The following is a 17,118-nucleotide window of genomic DNA, read 5'->3' as shown; positions in this document are numbered from 1 at the left end:
TTTTTCTTCTTGTATCCCATCTTCTGTCCTCTGCAGCTCCAGTTGTCGTTGTTTTATTCTTTTTCCTCCTCCTTCATGCTCCAGTTCTCAAAAATAGCTCCCTAGTAGTAACGTCCCTGTAGCAACAAGACAAGAAATATAGTCTCGTTCTACAGGACACTGATTTACTGCCTGTCCTGCTGGGCGTGTGTGTGTGTGTGTGTGAGATGCTTCAGCTGCTCCAGTTCCTCAGCCCAGTTCCACCAGTGTTCGTGTGGAGCTGCTCCTGTGGGAATGCGATGGCTGAGCTCACGTCCCAGTCGGATGGATTTAAATTCCAGTCTTAGATTCCAGGTCACCCACTGTTCACTTCAACACCGCGCTGACGCGGCTCAACATCCGCTGGTTAAAGTGTCGAGAGCGCTCGACAGCGAGGTTCTCGTCTCGGAAAAGTCGGTCAGGAATCTCGATTTTTAAATTGGGGTTGAAAGTGTGCGTGCTGGATTAGAGTCGTGCCCCAGGACACTTCCCAAAAAGTTTTTCTGTCTTTTACCCAGAAAGCTGCCGATGCTTGTGATTGTCGTTTGTGGCGCTGAAAGCTGAAGTTGTTTAAAAAGTATTTCAATGACGTCCAACATGAAGGTCAAACATCATCCAGGAGTTCGTTGAGTAAAATCAAGTCTTTCGCTGTTTTATTCAGTACTAAAGATGCAAATAACCTAATTCAAACTGAGCCAAATAAACATTAGCATAAACTCAAATATCAAAGAACTCTGTTTGAGTCCAGAGTCCACGAATGCACCAAATCCTTCCTCGTTGTGTTCCCAGAGTAGAAAACTTCGGGGCCGTTCTGTCTGCAGAGCAGCGTCTCTGTCTGACCTGCAGCCGGTTCGCTCTGAAGCTCAGACAGAGACGCTGCTCTGTCCCACTGAATTGGGTCAGCTGGGTCTCAATAACACACACACACAACACAGGGCCCGAGTGAGAAGTCGGGTCAATCAGCTTCCACTTAGGGCTGAAAAATCTCAAGTTAAACTCCAACAGGACGAGTCTTCAGTTACCTGGACAGATATCAACAATCATTCACTAAATTCAACCCACATCACACAGGAAAAAGATCACACCGCCACATCAACCACAGGTAACAAAAGCTCCTCTTTAAAGGCAAATAAAGGTCATGAGTAAAATCAAAGTCCTCATAAACCAGGATATTTAGTGGCCTGTATTTATAATTCCAGAAAGTCTTCATTGTCTATGACCTCTTTGAAAGAGGAATATGGTCAACTGCAGCAGCTCGCAGTGTAGAAGAGTAAGTGCTTAGCCATCGGGTCGCTAATGTCGCCTGTGTGTTTGGTGCAGTTGTGTTCTGCTCACCTATCCTGCAGCTTTTTGCTTTACTAATGCTAAAGAAACTGCAGCTGTGACGCTCTAGGCTGTGGATTACAAATGAAGTTTTACAGTTAATAAAATAATTCATAGTTTTTGCTATAGATTATGAGATGACAGGGACGTACAGGAGGAAAGACCCTTTCCTGAGCTCAAGCTACTAATAACACTCAATAATATATCAAAGTGAGAATGTCCATACTAGCTGTCGTCTGAGTTTATGTGACGTACTAATAGCACTGATTCATCAACATGTAAGCAGCGTTTTACTGTTGAGGCTCTGCTGTTTTTATCTACCAGATAAATCTCAGCTGTTCTGAGATGAGAAATGAGAGAGAAAAGGGGCGTGGCTACTGTACCGTTTTGTAGTGGTTTTATTTTCCTCTAATTTTTGACGTCACTGAGCTTTTTAAAGTAAAATCTGCTTTTACCGACTCAAGTAGAAGTGATGTCATATGAAAACATTCACAACAACAATATTATCTCTATAAACAGACATTATTGGGTTATCTCTTTTTACCTGATGAGCTCTTATGAAAGTTATGAGTCTAAAATCAAAGCTATATGAACACAGACAAAAAGAACAATATACACTTATTTATATTCTTCTCATATGTGCATAACATTTTAAACTACACTACGTAGTTATCATCGAACAGCTTCACTGTTGGAGCTGCTGGTTGTTGGAAGAAAACGGATGAGACGAGAGATTGTTCCAATGCAAAGGGATGATTCTGCTCTGTGTTTGGCGCTGGCTGAAGTCTTTTTGTGGTCCAGAGTAATGAACGCTGGCACAAAAAGTTGAATCAGTCTCGTTTGCTCATTATTTATTCAGATAATTCCTGATTTCCGTCAGAATTGTGCCAAATTTAGACCGCATCCTATGTAATCCCAAAGCAGAATCTTATGTTAGGTACAGAAACTTTGTTTTGTATCATCTGTGCTGTTTAACACGTTTCCAGAAGTAGTTTTTGGTTTCTAACTAACGTTACCTGAGAGGTTTTTTTTCCTCATAGGTTGAGATGTCTGAACCTCCTTGTTGATTAGCATGTTTCCTTCATTTCGCTCCGGTCCGGCCTCAGTTTTGATCTCTTTCCCTTCTTGCTGGTCTCTGACTAACAACTAATTTCCTGTGTGGTGTCACGGCCAGGGCTTCTTCTGTCTGAGGGTTTAAACGGGCCGAGTTTGGTCTTCCATGCAGATGAGCTGTTGTGGAGCCTCGGGCCGTTCTGTCTGCAGAGCAGCGTCTCTGTCTGACCTGCAGCCGGTTCGCTCTGAAGCTCAGACAGAGACGCTGCTCTGTCCCACTGAATTGGGTCAGCTGGGTCTCAATAACACACACACACACACACACACACACACACACACACACACACACACACACACACACACACACACACACACACAGGGCCCGAGTGAGAAGTCGGGTCAATCAGCTGCATTTGACCAATAACTGATTGACTGATTGTGACCCTGCAGGAAGAGCTCTAGCCTGCTAACACCGGACATGAAGTTCATCTGAACTGTGACTAAAAATCAAACCTTTGTACTGTTTGTGATGAAAGTTGAGAGATTAGTTTCCTTACTCAGCTATTTTTCTAAAATGATCTCCTTTTGTTTGTTCTGCTCAGCATTTGCACTCAGTTAAAAGGTTACTAAAGTCAAATGTGTGTGTGTTGCAGTGCTGATTATTGATCTACAGTGTTTGTGTGAGTTACCCAGTTTTACAGAGAACTGCTATAGCGAGGTCTGCCTTGTTTTCATACACACCACTCGCCTTGTGGTGCTCAAATCTCTTCAAGAAAAGGACAAATGAAAAAAATATACATTTGCAATCCCGACCCAGTTACTCAGAAAACACACAAACCTTGTTCTGAGTAGTTTCATGTAGGAACCATTTGGTTTCTGGCGAATTACAACCTGCCAACCCAAAGAACTGTGCAGCCAACTAACATCACAGCCCAGCTGAGGGGACGCCACGGACGTTTACATCATGTCACACTGAGCGTGATCATCCCAGCGTTTCTGCCAGAAGAGCTGTTAAGCTTGGCGGCTTCGGCCAGCACGTTCGGGGTGTGGATGGAAGGCAATTTTATGTTTTTATGTTTTGTGGCTCCACCAATCCACTAAAATGTAAATTGTGGGGTACAGATGGGAGAGCAGAGCTGTGTTGACATCGATGCGTCTCTGTGCACACAGACGTGAGAAAAAGACACCAGGAAGTTAATTTTCCACTTTATAGCCTGGAGCAGTGTGAACGCAACAGATCACAGTTTACAGCCATAAAATACAGCAAAGTGACCTAATCTACTGTAATTATACCACTGCATCAGTGCATCTGATGTGTGCGGATAGATCAAAGAGTATTGAGCTGCTACATGTGTTTTATGTCTTAGTAGTTTTCCCAAGCTGCTTTTATGTGTAATATGGCAATAATGGATTACTAACATACAGAGTTCTAGAGTAGTGTCACTACTACGGAGCTCAGACACACACTCTAACTCCTCCAGGATGGCTCATCAGTGTGTGAAGGTTTGCTGTCTCCCAGCACGATCTCAAGAGCCTGGAGGAGATTTCAGGAAACGGGCAGTTACTCTAAGAGAGCCGAACAGGCTGCAAAAGGTCTTTAACCCATCAACATCTGTATCTGCATCACTGTGTAAGGAGGAACAGGATGAGCACTGCCAGAGCTACAAATGACCTCCACAGGCCACTGAGTAATCAGAAACAGACTTTATGAGGGCCGGACGTCCTCTGGTGGGCCCTGTGCTCACTGTCTGGCACCGTGGAGCCAGACTGGCATTTGCCACAGAATACCAGGTCCACCACTTTCCACCCTGAGCTCATGTGACAGACCTGAAAGGGTCTGCCTGTAACATTAAGCATGAGTGGTTTGGTGGCGATTGTCCGAGGAGGCATATCCATGGAGGGACATACAGATATCTGCAGGCGCAACAACAGCACTCTGACTGCCCTTACTTAGCCAAAGGAAATCCTTGGAGCAATTTTTAGACCCTGCGCTGGTGCAGTGGGTTAGGGTTCATTTCCTAGAGGAGGAAGGGACTGATACCACTGACTGGCCCCATCAGCTCAGTGATGCCCTGGTCCAGATCTGGGAGGAGATTCCCAGCAGACCATCCATCGTCTCATTAGGAGCATGTCCCAATATTGTCAGGCGTCCACAGCAGCTTGTGGCGGCTGCAGAAACTACTGAGCAGCATTTTGAGTTGCTCATGGAAACTTTGGCAAAGTGAACTAACCTGCTGCATCTTTTTTTACTTAGATTTTTGAGTTGTTTTTGTATTCAGCTTGTGTAGGTTGATCATTTTCATCAAAATATGTGGCATTGTTTCCTTCCTAAAACGTTACCTAGTCCATATCATTATAGATATATATGCATGTTTTTCCCCATTGTTTTCAAAGTGTTCTTTTAATTTATTTGCACTTTAAACACATCTTATAATCAAGAGAAGCCAGACATCTCTGCAGCTGATTTCTCTAAAACTAGGCAACGGTTTGGGTTGATAAACAGCACTAAGAGCAAGTGGTAAAGCCTTTTGTCAAGAGAGACAGCGACTTGGAGATCCTGCCAGGATCACCACATCCACATAAACAGGTGTCCTCGCATTAGTAGTTTTAGATTTGATTTGTTTAGATTCGTACCAGGCTCTTTACAAATCAGAAGAACAGTGTGTGTACACAAAGTGAATGATGATCTGACTTAAAGGACTCTCGCCTCTTGGCTTGAATGTGAATTGTAACGCTTCAGATCATTGATGCTGCCTCCTAAAATAAAGAGAGTGCACGGTTAGTCACGCTATCTCAGACTGTGGTGGTCCTGAGAAATTGAGGATATGAGGTCAAAAAAGGTTGAAAGACGGGGAGTTACAGCGTGTGTGGAAAGCTGCCCAGCCAGCACTCAGGCCAAATGTTTGTAGATGAAATCATTTTCACAGATCTGCACGATTCAGATCGCCAGTGAGAAGCCATCTCGGGCCTTTTGTCCTGTAAGAAAACCTGCCATGTCAGCTTTATCAGCACGTCTGGCTCACATAGACCTTCAAAAGTGAGCTCATTTGGAGGTCTGCTTTCTGACTTTGACTCTATTGTTGTCGTAAAATCTTTGCCGGAGAAGCCCTGCAACAATTCTGACAAATTATATTTTGCACCACCACCAGAGATGGCGGGTGAGAAATTTGGCCTGGACCGATTCTGAAGTGTGACATCTTGTTTCTCAGAGGAGGGCAGCAGAGACGAGGAGATGAGGTGAGAAGAGAGGAGGCAGCACCTCCTCTGAATGTGAGAACAGACGAGAGAGAGGATGGGAGTGATGGAGAGACGGTGTGAAGGAGGGCAAGAGGAAAGTGGAAGAGGAGGTGGTATTTGGAGTGAACAGAGCTTCTTAAAGAAATGGCTAAATCAAACATGGATGAATGGCTGATGGACCGTACAGCCCCGAGGCTTCAGGGTTCAAGAAACCGTCAATAACATCAACAGAGCCCTAAGAATTTCTTCCAAAATAAAATAAATCAGGTCAAGTTAGGGTTCAGCTCTCCACTTACTTTGGTGCTGGAGTAATTTTGGGAGCCAGGAAAACTTTGCGCTTACGTGTCTTTCCAGGAATCATGACACGGTTATTTAAAACCTCTACAAACTTTGTTGTGAACAGTTTATGGGACAACTTTTCTTTTTTCTTTTTTTTTACTGTCTACAACCAAAAGAAGCAAACAGCTCACTGTGTGCTCCCAGAAACACCACACGACAGAGGTTTAGGGTCAGAAAGCCAGTCTTTAAAGTGTTTTTAATACATATTTGCAATTGAAACTATCTGTAAACATAAAAATAGTTTTAGTGCTGAAACCTTATCAAACTTGGAACTGACACAATTTGGTCCTTTTATCAACCACAGCCTGATCTTTATTTGGTTGCCGTACATTTCTTCCACTTCACTCACACAAGTTGATTGACCCGTTAAGCTCAGCTGACGGGAGCGGCACTAACATTGTCATGCTTGTTGCAGTGTCTCTGCTATGAGCCTCTTTTCACGCAGCTTTCTTCTACACGTTGATGTGGTTCAGCTTCCCATTTGGGACTTTGTTTCGTTTTCACTTGCTGAGAATTCGGCATGGAAGATTTAATCATCAGCAATCCATCATAGACACACATGTAGGGTAATGTTATTTCATCTTATATGTGCGCTGGGAGCAGGACGGCTCGTCCTCACTGTGCCTTCGATGGCTCTGAGGAGCTTAAAGAGAAGGCAGAAAAGAGACATAAGGGTGTGACAGAAACATGTCGGAGAGAAGACGAAGAGGAAAGGAGGAAGGCATCGGGAAGGGAGAGGAGTGGTGCATTGCAGTGTTCACCCACCCAGCCAACTCGTGTGTTTGCTCAGTATACTTGTGAGGGCTCTTCCTGATGATATTCCTTCCAGAAGTTAAAGAGTAAGCAAGTCCACAATACACGATATTAAAAGACAAGAATTTGCTAGTCAGGATATTAAGAAGTGAAGAATTCAGGAGAGGTTGAAGTCAAAGCTGGAGAGGAATGTGGTTGTTGATGGTCTTCACATGTACAGGAAGGCAAGTGCTGGCGTGTGTTGGAGGAGCTGCTGGATCTCCAGGCTGCCAGGCTGAGTTGTGGTGAACTTTTCCCCAGGAGGGAGTGTTCTGTCTGGGGGAAAGAGAAGATGACCATCTGGCGCCTGTGGAGCTTCTGCTGCGCTGACAGTCAGCTCCCCGACACCCTGCCAGAGTGTCCCTGAGCAAGACACTGGGGGTTGAATCCCGTCCATTTCTGGAGTTGCTGAAATTGCTTTATTAACTTGGTTAAGTTATCAAATGTGTTTGCCTTGTTTTCAGTCTTGAATACAGAAGGATATTTATTTAGCTCGTGTTTTCATGGGTTTGTTTATCGAGTGGCTGTGTGGGAGAAGGTGCAGCTACCTTCTTTGTCCTTTAATAACATCTCAGATTACACAAAGTAACAGCGAACTCTGACTCGGCTTAAATTCACAGAAGAATGTCAGCCAGTCCAAGATACTTGGAACAAGCTTTCTACCAAGTAAGCTGATGAAGAAATCCGGTGTTGTTGTGCGCTCACACTAAATATTATCCAAGTCATCATTTGTAGAAGTGCAAAGAGTCAAATGCAGGAATTTCCCTTAGCTTGTAGCAGCTAATGCAGCGTGGCTGTGATGGTGGTGTAGATTGCAGCTCGGCACGTCTCTAGAATCTCTCATGAATGTTCACCTGAGCTGAGATCTGGGTGACTTTGAGGACAATGGATTATTCTGAATTCTGGATCATGCAAAGCTACTCTAGCAGACTCCAGTGGTAAGAAAATCACAGCTGTACATGAGTGGAAGGGCTCACATTTGGATGTATTTTTGATGCTGTGCAGATCTAATGCACGAACGAAAGATGTCAGACCCACACAGAAGTACGAGTGCTCTGCAGTTCAGTCATTTCGACAAGGTGTGTGTGTGTGTGTGTGTGTGTGTGTGTGTGTGTGTTTACATTCTCCTAGAGATTTGCTCCATATAACACAAGCTGATGACATACAAGTGTTGTATTCATCAGTTGTTCTTGCTATCTTAGGTAAGGGGAATAATTCTGTTTGTACACATTTAGCATCCCTGCTGATTATAAACAGGATAAGTTATAGCTTGTCAAAGCTTGTGGTTTGTGTTTACCTGTTATGTTGAGGATGGTGGTTGCATGTTTTTACTATAATCCATTAAGGGTTTATTACTTGCTACACTCAGTGGGTGCTTCCTTAGGGTCTGGTGCTGGATTGGACCTGTGTTGGCCATCAGAATGACCTGAATTCTTCATGGCATAGATTCAACAAGGTGCTGGAAACATGTAAGATATTCTGGTCTAAAACCACGTGACAGAATCACACAGCTGCTGCAGATCTGTCAGTTGCATCCATCATGTGAATCTCCTGTTCCTGCCTCGAAGGTGCTCGATTGGATTGAGATCTGGTGACTGTGAAGGTCATGTTCAAGAAACCATTATGAGATGAACTTTGTGACACAGCGCGTTATCCTGCTGGAAGCAGGCACTGGGTACACTGAGTACTCAGACAGCCTGGGGCATTTAAATGATACTGTGTTGGTACTGAAGGGCAGAACCTGTGCCAAAAGAAGTGTTCACATCACACCACCAGCAGGAGCCAGAACCACCAATAAAAGGCAGGATGGATCTACCATCAAAATGTTGCAGCAGGATCAAGACTCATGAGACCAGGCGGTGATTCTTCAGTCGTCTGTTGAGTCTGTGAGAATTGTATCCTCAGTTTCCTGTTGTTAGCTGAGTGCAGCGGCGCTCGGTGTGGTCTCTGTGCTATAGCCAGTCTGCTCTAAGGTGCGACGTGTTGTGCGTTTTCAGACGCTCTTCTGCACACCTCAGTTTTCACTGGTCAGTATTTGACTCGCTGTTGCTTCTTATCAACTCAAAGCAGCCTGACCTTTCACTTCTGTCTTCTGGTATCAACAAGGCATTTGCTCCCAGGGAAACTGCAGCTCACAGGATATTTTCTGTTTTTTAAACCTTAGAGATGGTTATGAGGGGAAAGTCATCAGTTTCTGAAATACTCAGACCAACCTGTCCGACACCAACAACAACGTTCAGTCCTTTAAATCACCTTCCTTTAACATTCTGATGCTCAGTCTGAACTTTAGCCGCTTGTCTTGATTACGCCTAAATTCATCGAGTCGCTGTGACTGCTTTTCGAGCAGGTGAAGGCTTGTAGCTAATAAAGTTGCATGTGAGCATCTATGGTATTGATAAGGTTTCTTATTTGGAGGAAAACCTGTTTCAGCTTATTTAGAGGTTAAATAAATAGATGATAGGCAGAAACACAGGATTTACAAGTGCAAGAGCTGCAAGGGTGATTTTAGTTGTGAGTTTGCGTCATGTTGAAAGTCTTCCAGTGATCTGCAGCTCCCGGTCTGACTGACAGATTGTCCTCTGTGTCTGTGTTTGCTTTCAGGGGGGACCCGGGACATCGGTTCAGCCCTCACCAGGATGTGCATGAGGCATCGCAGCATCGAGGCCAAACTACGCCAGTTCTCCATGTGGGTAGATCTGTGTGTGTGTGTGTGTGTGTGTGTGTGTGTGTGTGTGTGTGTGTCAGATGAACAGGAGTGGCCTGTCCTCCCAGTTCTCCATGGCAACCTGCTCCTCTGCCTGCCTCAGCTTTTAGATCCTCCATCCTGGTCCATCAGTCTCTGACTCAATCTAATGACATCATCGTGGCTGAAAATAATAATCCAGATCGTTTTTATAAATACACCCTCGTCCATCTTTGTGCCGCCTTCTTTCTGCTTTTACGAATCCTCCTTACACTCTTCATCACTCATGTTTTACATCCACGTGACCGCAGAGTGCAGTATCAGCCCCAGTCAGTCCTGCTGTGACCACATCCTTTCACCAGCTTTCTTTCCAAGAGCCTGTAAACCTCACCTACCGCTCCTCCTGATCAAAATCAGCCTTCCTCTTTTTCATTTTGCCTTCGCTGCATGAGTCCATTAACTCCACCCGTATGAAAGCAGAGAGTCTGAGAGATTGAAGCTGTAAGATGGGACCTCCAGCTGACTCTGTGAATAGGGATGCAGTAGCAGGAGGATGCAGGGTTCACCTCTGTTAATAAAGTATGATGTGTCACGGCAGACATCCAGTTATTTTCTATATGGCTAAGCAAAGCGTCCCAGATGCCCTTCACCCAACCACCTCCCCCCTCCAGCTCCTCGGTGGGGAGGTGTTTCCTGGCCACATGGGATGTAAAATCCTCTTATTGTCACATTATACAGTATCAGGCTGATAAATCTTAAATAAGTGGCCGTGACCTCAGCAGTCATTTAACTTGGGAATGAAAGCTAATTGGTCCCTTTTCAGGGTTTTTATTCTCTACTTGTAATCACAGTATTTATTCTAGACCAACGTTTCTGAGACTGTGAGGCTGCTGCTGGTGTGCAGATGACCAGGGGGAAACACAGGAGTGAAACTAGTGTTGGACTTCCTTTTAATGCTGGACATATGCACAGCAGCTCATGTAAATCCCAGTAAATATGACCTCATAATATCTAATGGCTCCTGATCTCTGTCAGCCTTTAATTACTAAATGGAAAAATGACCTCAGAATAAATCCTCTTACAAACTGCTTTATGAATCAGCTCTCTTCTTCATTCAAGAAACTGAATACATATGCTTGTGTCAAATTATTGGTAAATCCAAACTTCTTAGAAGTGGCATCCTGGGAATGATCTCCATGCACCAGTTTACTGGTGATCGAGCCCCAATGGAGGCAGAGAGGCTCATGCATGCTCCGGATGCTGTATGCACACTTAAATCTGATCTGTATGCTTAAAAATATCAAGTCCTTTGATTTCTGCACGTGCGTCAGTTCTGTTAGGAAGAAACCGCTGCAGCTAATCACTCTGCTAATGATGCCCACACACACATCTGCATTAATTCCCCACAGATTTAATCCGGCCTTCATCTTTAATTTGATTTGTGTTGTGTGGTCTTTGTTTTTGTCTGCAAAAGGAACAGATTTAACCATGTGTGTGTGTGTGTGTGTGTGTGTGTGTGTGTGTGTGTGTGTGTGCGTGCATGTGTGTGTGCGTGCGTGTGTGTGTGTGTGTGTGTGTGTGTGTGTGTGTGCGTGTGTGTGTGTGTGTGTGTGCGCTTTCAGGGTGTTTCTGGACTGTCTGATCAACCCTCTACAGGAGCAGATGGAGGAGTGGAAAAGAGTCGCCAACACTCTGGATAAAGACCATGCCAAAGGTTACACACACACACACACACACACACACACACACACACACACACACACACACACAACCTCTACATGCATCTCAAACTTCACACGCTGTTTGCATTCACACCGTGTTTGTGTGCGTTTTCCAGAGTACAAGAAAGCCCGTCAGGAGATCAAGAAGAGATCATCAGACACTCTAAAGCTGCAGAAGAAAGCTAAGAAAGGTTTGTCACGTGTGGGTTCACTGCATAAAAAACTGCGGCTGAGGGGCTGCGATATTTTGCTGCAACTTGAAACTGTTTAAATTAAACACTTTGTGGTATTTGTGGGAAAATTCAATCAGTAGTTGTTTTATAGGGTGTAACTGGCATGGAGCAATGTGCAGATGTAAAAGCTAATATCATGTTTTTATGTGTTTCCTTTGGCGTCCCATCATGCTTTGCTCATCCAGCTGATGTTTTCGGTAAGTACACACCCATCTATCCACCTTTCTAGCTCTTCTCAATAATGCAAAAGGCTCAGGAGACTGGTGTTTTCCATTTTTACTTCTCCAATGTTTAGTCTGAGTGTGGTTTTAATATTTCAATAATAAAAAAAGTGTGTTAAAGTTTTCCACGATAATCCAGAGGGCGAGCTTAGAGGGTTGTGAATATATCAACATGGTGAATATGAGACAGTCGCACTCTGACACCTCCAGCTCAGTTTGAGTTTGACATCCAGCCCACTTCGGTCGGCTGAAACATGTTCCCACGCTGTTTAGATGTTTGTGTGACTCACACAACAAAGACTAGAGGCACACTGAACGAGAGTCTTCAAAGGAAATATTTTCATGGCTCGTTCAGTAAAACCGTGTCAACCAGTGTGACTCAGCCCCGAACGCAGCACACGACAGGGTCAGCACCAAATGTTTGGGGTTGTGGAGAGGCTCAGTCAAGCAAGGGAGTTCAAACATCTTGGAATCTTCTTCACATGCGAAGGGAAGTCGGAGAGCATTGGATTGGTGAAGCCACTGTGAAGAGAGCGTTGCTCAAAGGTGCACCGTTCGATTTACCCGTCCATCGACTCTTCACCTCTGGTCATAAAGTCTGGGTAATGACTGAAAGAGTCATGTTGTGACACCTCAGCTGATTCGGATTCAGAGTAAACAGACTACAGGTGTGAAAACGTCCTTAGTTTCATCTGAAGGGTGGGTGGGCTCGGGCTTAGCGATAGGGCGATGAGCTTGGACATCTGGAGGAATCTGGAGGAGTAGAGCTGTCGCTCCTGCAGGGTCAAAATGAGCCAGTTAAGGTGGCTCGGGCTGAATAGATTACTTATCTCATCTGGAATAGGAATGCTTTGGGAACCCCCAGAGGGAACTGGAAAGTTTGCTTAGGGTGCCGCCACCATGACTTGACTTCAGATAAGTAGAAGAGGGCGGGCGGATGAACGGACGCTGACAGAGCTGCTGAGGTTATCCAGCATGTTTGAGGTGTGATGAAGAAGTTTGGAAAACAGCTCCATAAAGACCAAAAGCCCTTATTAATGTAAAATGAACTGAGCTCCTGTTCAGCATCGTCTTCTCGGGCATGCTTCCACGCTGATGCTATTTTCAGATAACAACCTGGAGGTCCACGTTAGCGACGCCCTCAACAGCTCCATCTAACAGCAGTGAACACAGTACGTGCTGAATCCTGTGTAAAGCACCGTTACCTGTGCAGACTGCGATTTCAACCGAGGACCTCAAACTTGAGAGAGCAGAGATCGATGAGGATCATTGTAGATGATGAGAGCTATAACACAGCCGATATCAGTGGTCTGTCTAAATGCAGTGATATCAGGATATAGTTTGATCATTCACAGTTGTAGATGATGCTCCTCCAGGGTCAGGCTGTTAATGCAGAGTAAACCTCTTATTTGCAGGCTCTTAGAGCTGATAGCATGACCGCTGACTTGACTAAATTGTTCTAAAATAACTTTTAGGATAGCATGAAGTCCAGTGGAATTACAGGAATGTGATGTGGCAATATTACTTCTTCACTCTGCCCGCTGAACTCCAAAGGACTACGAGTAAACACCAAAACAGGCTCTGCTTTTAGAACAAGTAGTCCCAGTCTGAGCAATCGCACTGAAACGAGCCTTATTATGACTGGAAACAAAAGCTCGTTGTTGCTGCCAACAAAGGACTCGATGGTTTCCAGCTTTGAATTGAGCTTCTAAGACAAAACAAACAGGAACCAGGGTTGACCCCAGAGGAACCTCAGATGTGGTCAGACTGCTTCAGTCCTCAGGTCCTCCCAGCCTGTTATTACTGCACGAGAGGAAACTCCCTCTGCACTGGAGTGGATGTCACGAGGGAAGAGGACATGGAGAAGTTTCAAGGAAGGAAAAAAAGAGGTGGAGGAACTTGTGCTGGAATGAAATGAATGTAATGACAGGAGACTGGAAAATGAAGGGAAAGCTCTGAGTAAGAGTTAATATTATGAGAAACAGATTGAGGGAAACCACCTTAAGAAAGGTTTTTTATTTATAGCGCTGGCTTTGAGCACGGGAACTCGGAATGGATCGAGTTTAAACAGGAAAAGGTGAAAGAAACTGTTGATGCGAAGCTGGAAACAGCACAGCTGGTCTAAAGCGGTGGGTCATGTGTGAGGTGAGCTCCAGTACCCCATCATAGACACCACCATGTAGTGCTGAATTTAATTGGGTGTTATGGTCCTCTATAGATTTTATTATAGTATCACATGGGATCCTGGAGTTGCTGGAGTTTGAAAATCCAGTTTTGTAGCTGACAGTTTGCACCAGTTTGTCTTCATGTCTCTTTTAAATTCAAATATGTGGATGTGTTTTATATGTGTGTGTGTGTGTGTGTGTGTGTGTGTGTGTGTGTGTGTGTGGCTAAAAAAATTAAAAACCTAGCAACTGCAGGTATCCAGGGTACAACAGAAATAATGTGCTGCTTCGTTGAAGGGTCACCACCGCAGATCATATTCCACTAGCATCTTGTAAATCTTCCCTTTTACTCTCATTCTTTATTTATCCAGGTGAAAAGTGATTTGTGATGAGATTTAAATCTAATTTCCAAGAGACACCTGGGCAATTGTCTCCACCCACTCCACCTTGCCTGCACTCTTGTGCATTGACCTTTTGCTTTGGGTGTTTGACTCCAGGTATTTAAACTCATCCCATTAAGATTTGAATTATTATTGCATCAGTTCCCAATAACAATTATCCGAAGGAATCTTAAAAATCAGAGAAAGTAAGATCCTACAATGAGAGAGCGAGAGAGAGAACCCGAATGACCAGGCGATGTCTTGGCGATGGCAAAAACTCCCTTTTAACAGGAAGAGACCTCAGATCCAGGTTCAGGGAGGGACAGCCATCTGCAGCGACCAACGAGGGGCGAGAGGACAGAAAGACCATGAACCGGTTAGGTTATTGGGTTTGGTAAATGCAACGTTCTCACGCAGACCCCTGATTGCATTACAGTGGAACTCCATGTTGTCCAATCCTTTGGAGTGCACAAGCTTGCAAAAAAATCTGTTGTCTTGGGATTGTGGGTCTTCTCAGTTTGACCTGTATCGAAAAGGCTACGCAAAGGTCAACAGAGGACACGAGGATGAGGAGAAAAGAAAGCATTCAGAAATGTCTCGATTTAGACAAAAAAGGAGGCGATCGTGAGATAAACAAGAACATAAGAGCGATGTTCTGCCCGAGACATCCTGTTTGTTTGAATTCTGTGGGAAACCTGGAATTACGTTCACATTTCTGGAAGCAAGTCTTCACCATTTCTTTCCTCTTTATCACTGAAGCCTGTGCTTGGAAAATTCTTACAGAGAGACGGCGCGCGTTCTCCCGTCTATCAGCCCGACCACAGAAGCCGGCCTCGGATCTCGCTGGAGGAATGAGGAACTTTAATTGCATGTTTATGTCTGTCCTCAAATCCAGAAGATGAGATTACCAAACGATCGCTTTAAAGAGGAGAAACTGAACCCCAGAGCACCATGTGGAGGGGGAAAGACAGCAGTTGTTAGGAGTGAAATTAGCTGATTAAATGTGATCTCGTCACACAAAAGTGAACGTCGCTTTGAGGTTTAGAAAATTGCTGCAGGCATTTTTCAGTCTGCTCTGTCATGTCGTATTTTCATGACAGCAAAGTCAAGAAAAGACTGAGTAATCACATGTTGGTCTGCCTGCTCTCTGCCGCTGTGGGCCTCGGCTGCAAGCGGTTCATGGCACTGTCCGTGGTTTTAACGAATTGGGGGTGCAGGGTGCATTTTGGAGGGGGCCTCGTTGTTGATGGATTAACTCAGATTTTGTTCTCCAGTGAGTGTTTAAGGAAGCAGGACAGTCTGAGGAATCAAAATAAACTTGCATCCATGGTAATGATTCATGTCATGCCACATAATGGTTTAAAAGCTGTTCTCTGGACATGACAGGAAGTTGTCTTAAAGCAGTGTGCTTGGGTAACTTCTTGCATATTTCAGCAAGAAGCTGAAACATTTCAGATCCATCACTAACAGAAGACACCAAAGCAGCTGTTGACAAGCTAACATCCTCTAAAGTGTAGCTGTGGGCTGATGAAACCAGCAAGGAAAGAATTCAGTATTGCACAATGCATTCATTACATGTTATAATACAGCAGTGCAGAAATATTAACTTAACAGCCTCGGGAGACCCGGGTGGCCTGTTTCCGATCTGTGCCGCTATACTCATTGTCAAAAATGGTTCTAAACTTGCTTTCAGCCAACAGCCAAATAAAGAAGGAATAAAGCTGCATTTAAGACTCTGGAATTCTTTTCTGAATTATTCCTATCAGTGAAAGTAAAGACCTGATGCTGTTTTTCAGAGAATCGTTTGGTCAGTAGATCTGGAGGTGGTCAGGTCTGCAGCATAAGTTGTGAACTTTCTTCATAAGATGGAAATCACAGGGTGAAACCTGAAGTTCCTTCGCTAAGCCCTGAATCCTGTTTCGTAGTACGCGGGCAAATGGAAGAAAAGAGTAAAATACGCCTGGATGTAGTAATGACTCACCAGGGATGATCTAAGTCGCCTTATACTCCTGTTCAACATTTCCACATTTCCAATTGGAACATATGAATTTACCAGAATTAACGTGTAGCGTGCTAAGATCCCCAAACACTCGACATATTCAGCGCTCCGGGAAACCCACACCCACAATAGCTGCTCTTGATCAGTCAATGAAACAATGTAAAAATAGTTCAGCTTTGCTCTGTGTCACAAAGTAAATTAACTAATCCAATTACAGTCGCTGTGGGAGATGATATTAAAGCAGATACAGACTCCAGCTCATCAGACTCATGTCGCAACGGCCGTGTCGACACGTGAAATCAGTTTAATCTTCTGTGTATGAAACCGCTTTAGTAAAGACTTGGAGTAAGGGAGAGTTGAGACATTTGGACAGAGTTAAAAAATAAACCAGAAGCATTTCATAAAAGCAGCAATGTAATTTCAAAATGGCAAACATTATTAATGTGTGGTGTGTTTTCAGTGGGATTCCAGTGGTTGTTTGTTTCCAGCTGACTGATCGCCAGAGAGAAAAGACTTGTTTGAGACTTTAATGTGGTTAATGGTTTGTGGGAGGCTCTGACTGTTGTTTTTGAAGCCACTGAGTGATCGTAGTTTCAGAGCAGGCTCTGCTCTTTGTAGCTAAAGTTCTGTTCAGTGAGAATTGGATTTCACAGATGGCTGATAATCTGGCTGCAGCTGTGAGGCTGCCTCCTCTTTAGTTCTGTGTGAGTTTGTTGATCTGAGCCAAGATGGACTGAAGTGATTGCATTTTGTTAACGCCACAGAAACGGTTCCTCTGCTCATGTGTAGGTCTGCAAGAGAGAGAGATTTAGAAAACTCTGGTGTTACCTTTGGGTGGCTGCTTAAGTTTAAAAGTTTAAATCAGCATTTTGAAAGACAACTTTTTCTTTTTTTGTGTATCGTTTTGATTTTTAGTTACTTTTTATTGCAAATAGTCCCCATTTCCTTTCTTTT

At 44.2% G+C, this 17,118-nt stretch overlaps 2 protein-coding genes across 4 annotated transcripts in view; one reads left to right on the top strand and one right to left on the bottom strand.

The window, feature by feature from the left end:
• The window catches only part of LOC309699508 (protein MTSS 1-like), a 70,281-nt gene that overhangs the window by 38,950 nt on the left and 14,213 nt on the right, over positions 1-17,118 (top strand). For all 3 annotated transcript variants that reach the window (XM_082522559.1, XM_082522558.1, XM_082522557.1), the window contains exons 4-7: positions 9,364-9,448; positions 11,068-11,159; positions 11,283-11,357; positions 11,585-11,596. In XM_082522559.1, coding sequence (XP_082378685.1) covers positions 9,364-9,448; positions 11,068-11,159; positions 11,283-11,357; positions 11,585-11,596 — 264 coding nt within the window. The remainder of the gene's footprint in view (positions 1-9,363; positions 9,449-11,067; positions 11,160-11,282; positions 11,358-11,584; positions 11,597-17,118) is intronic.
• LOC309699511 (E3 ubiquitin-protein ligase RNF139-like) overlaps positions 11,178-17,118 on the bottom strand; it is a 77,756-nt gene continuing 71,815 nt past the window's right edge. Inside the window, exon 7 of the transcript XR_014274366.1 lies at positions 11,178-11,217. The gene's annotated coding sequence lies outside the window, so the exon portion shown is untranslated. The remainder of the gene's footprint in view (positions 11,218-17,118) is intronic.

Source organism: Aulonocara stuartgranti, assembly GCF_965226115.1.
Source record: "Aulonocara stuartgranti genome assembly, chromosome: 22".
NCBI classification, from domain to species: Eukaryota; Metazoa; Chordata; class Actinopteri; order Cichliformes; family Cichlidae; genus Aulonocara; species Aulonocara stuartgranti.
This window is presented reverse-complemented; position numbering and strand designations above follow the sequence as displayed.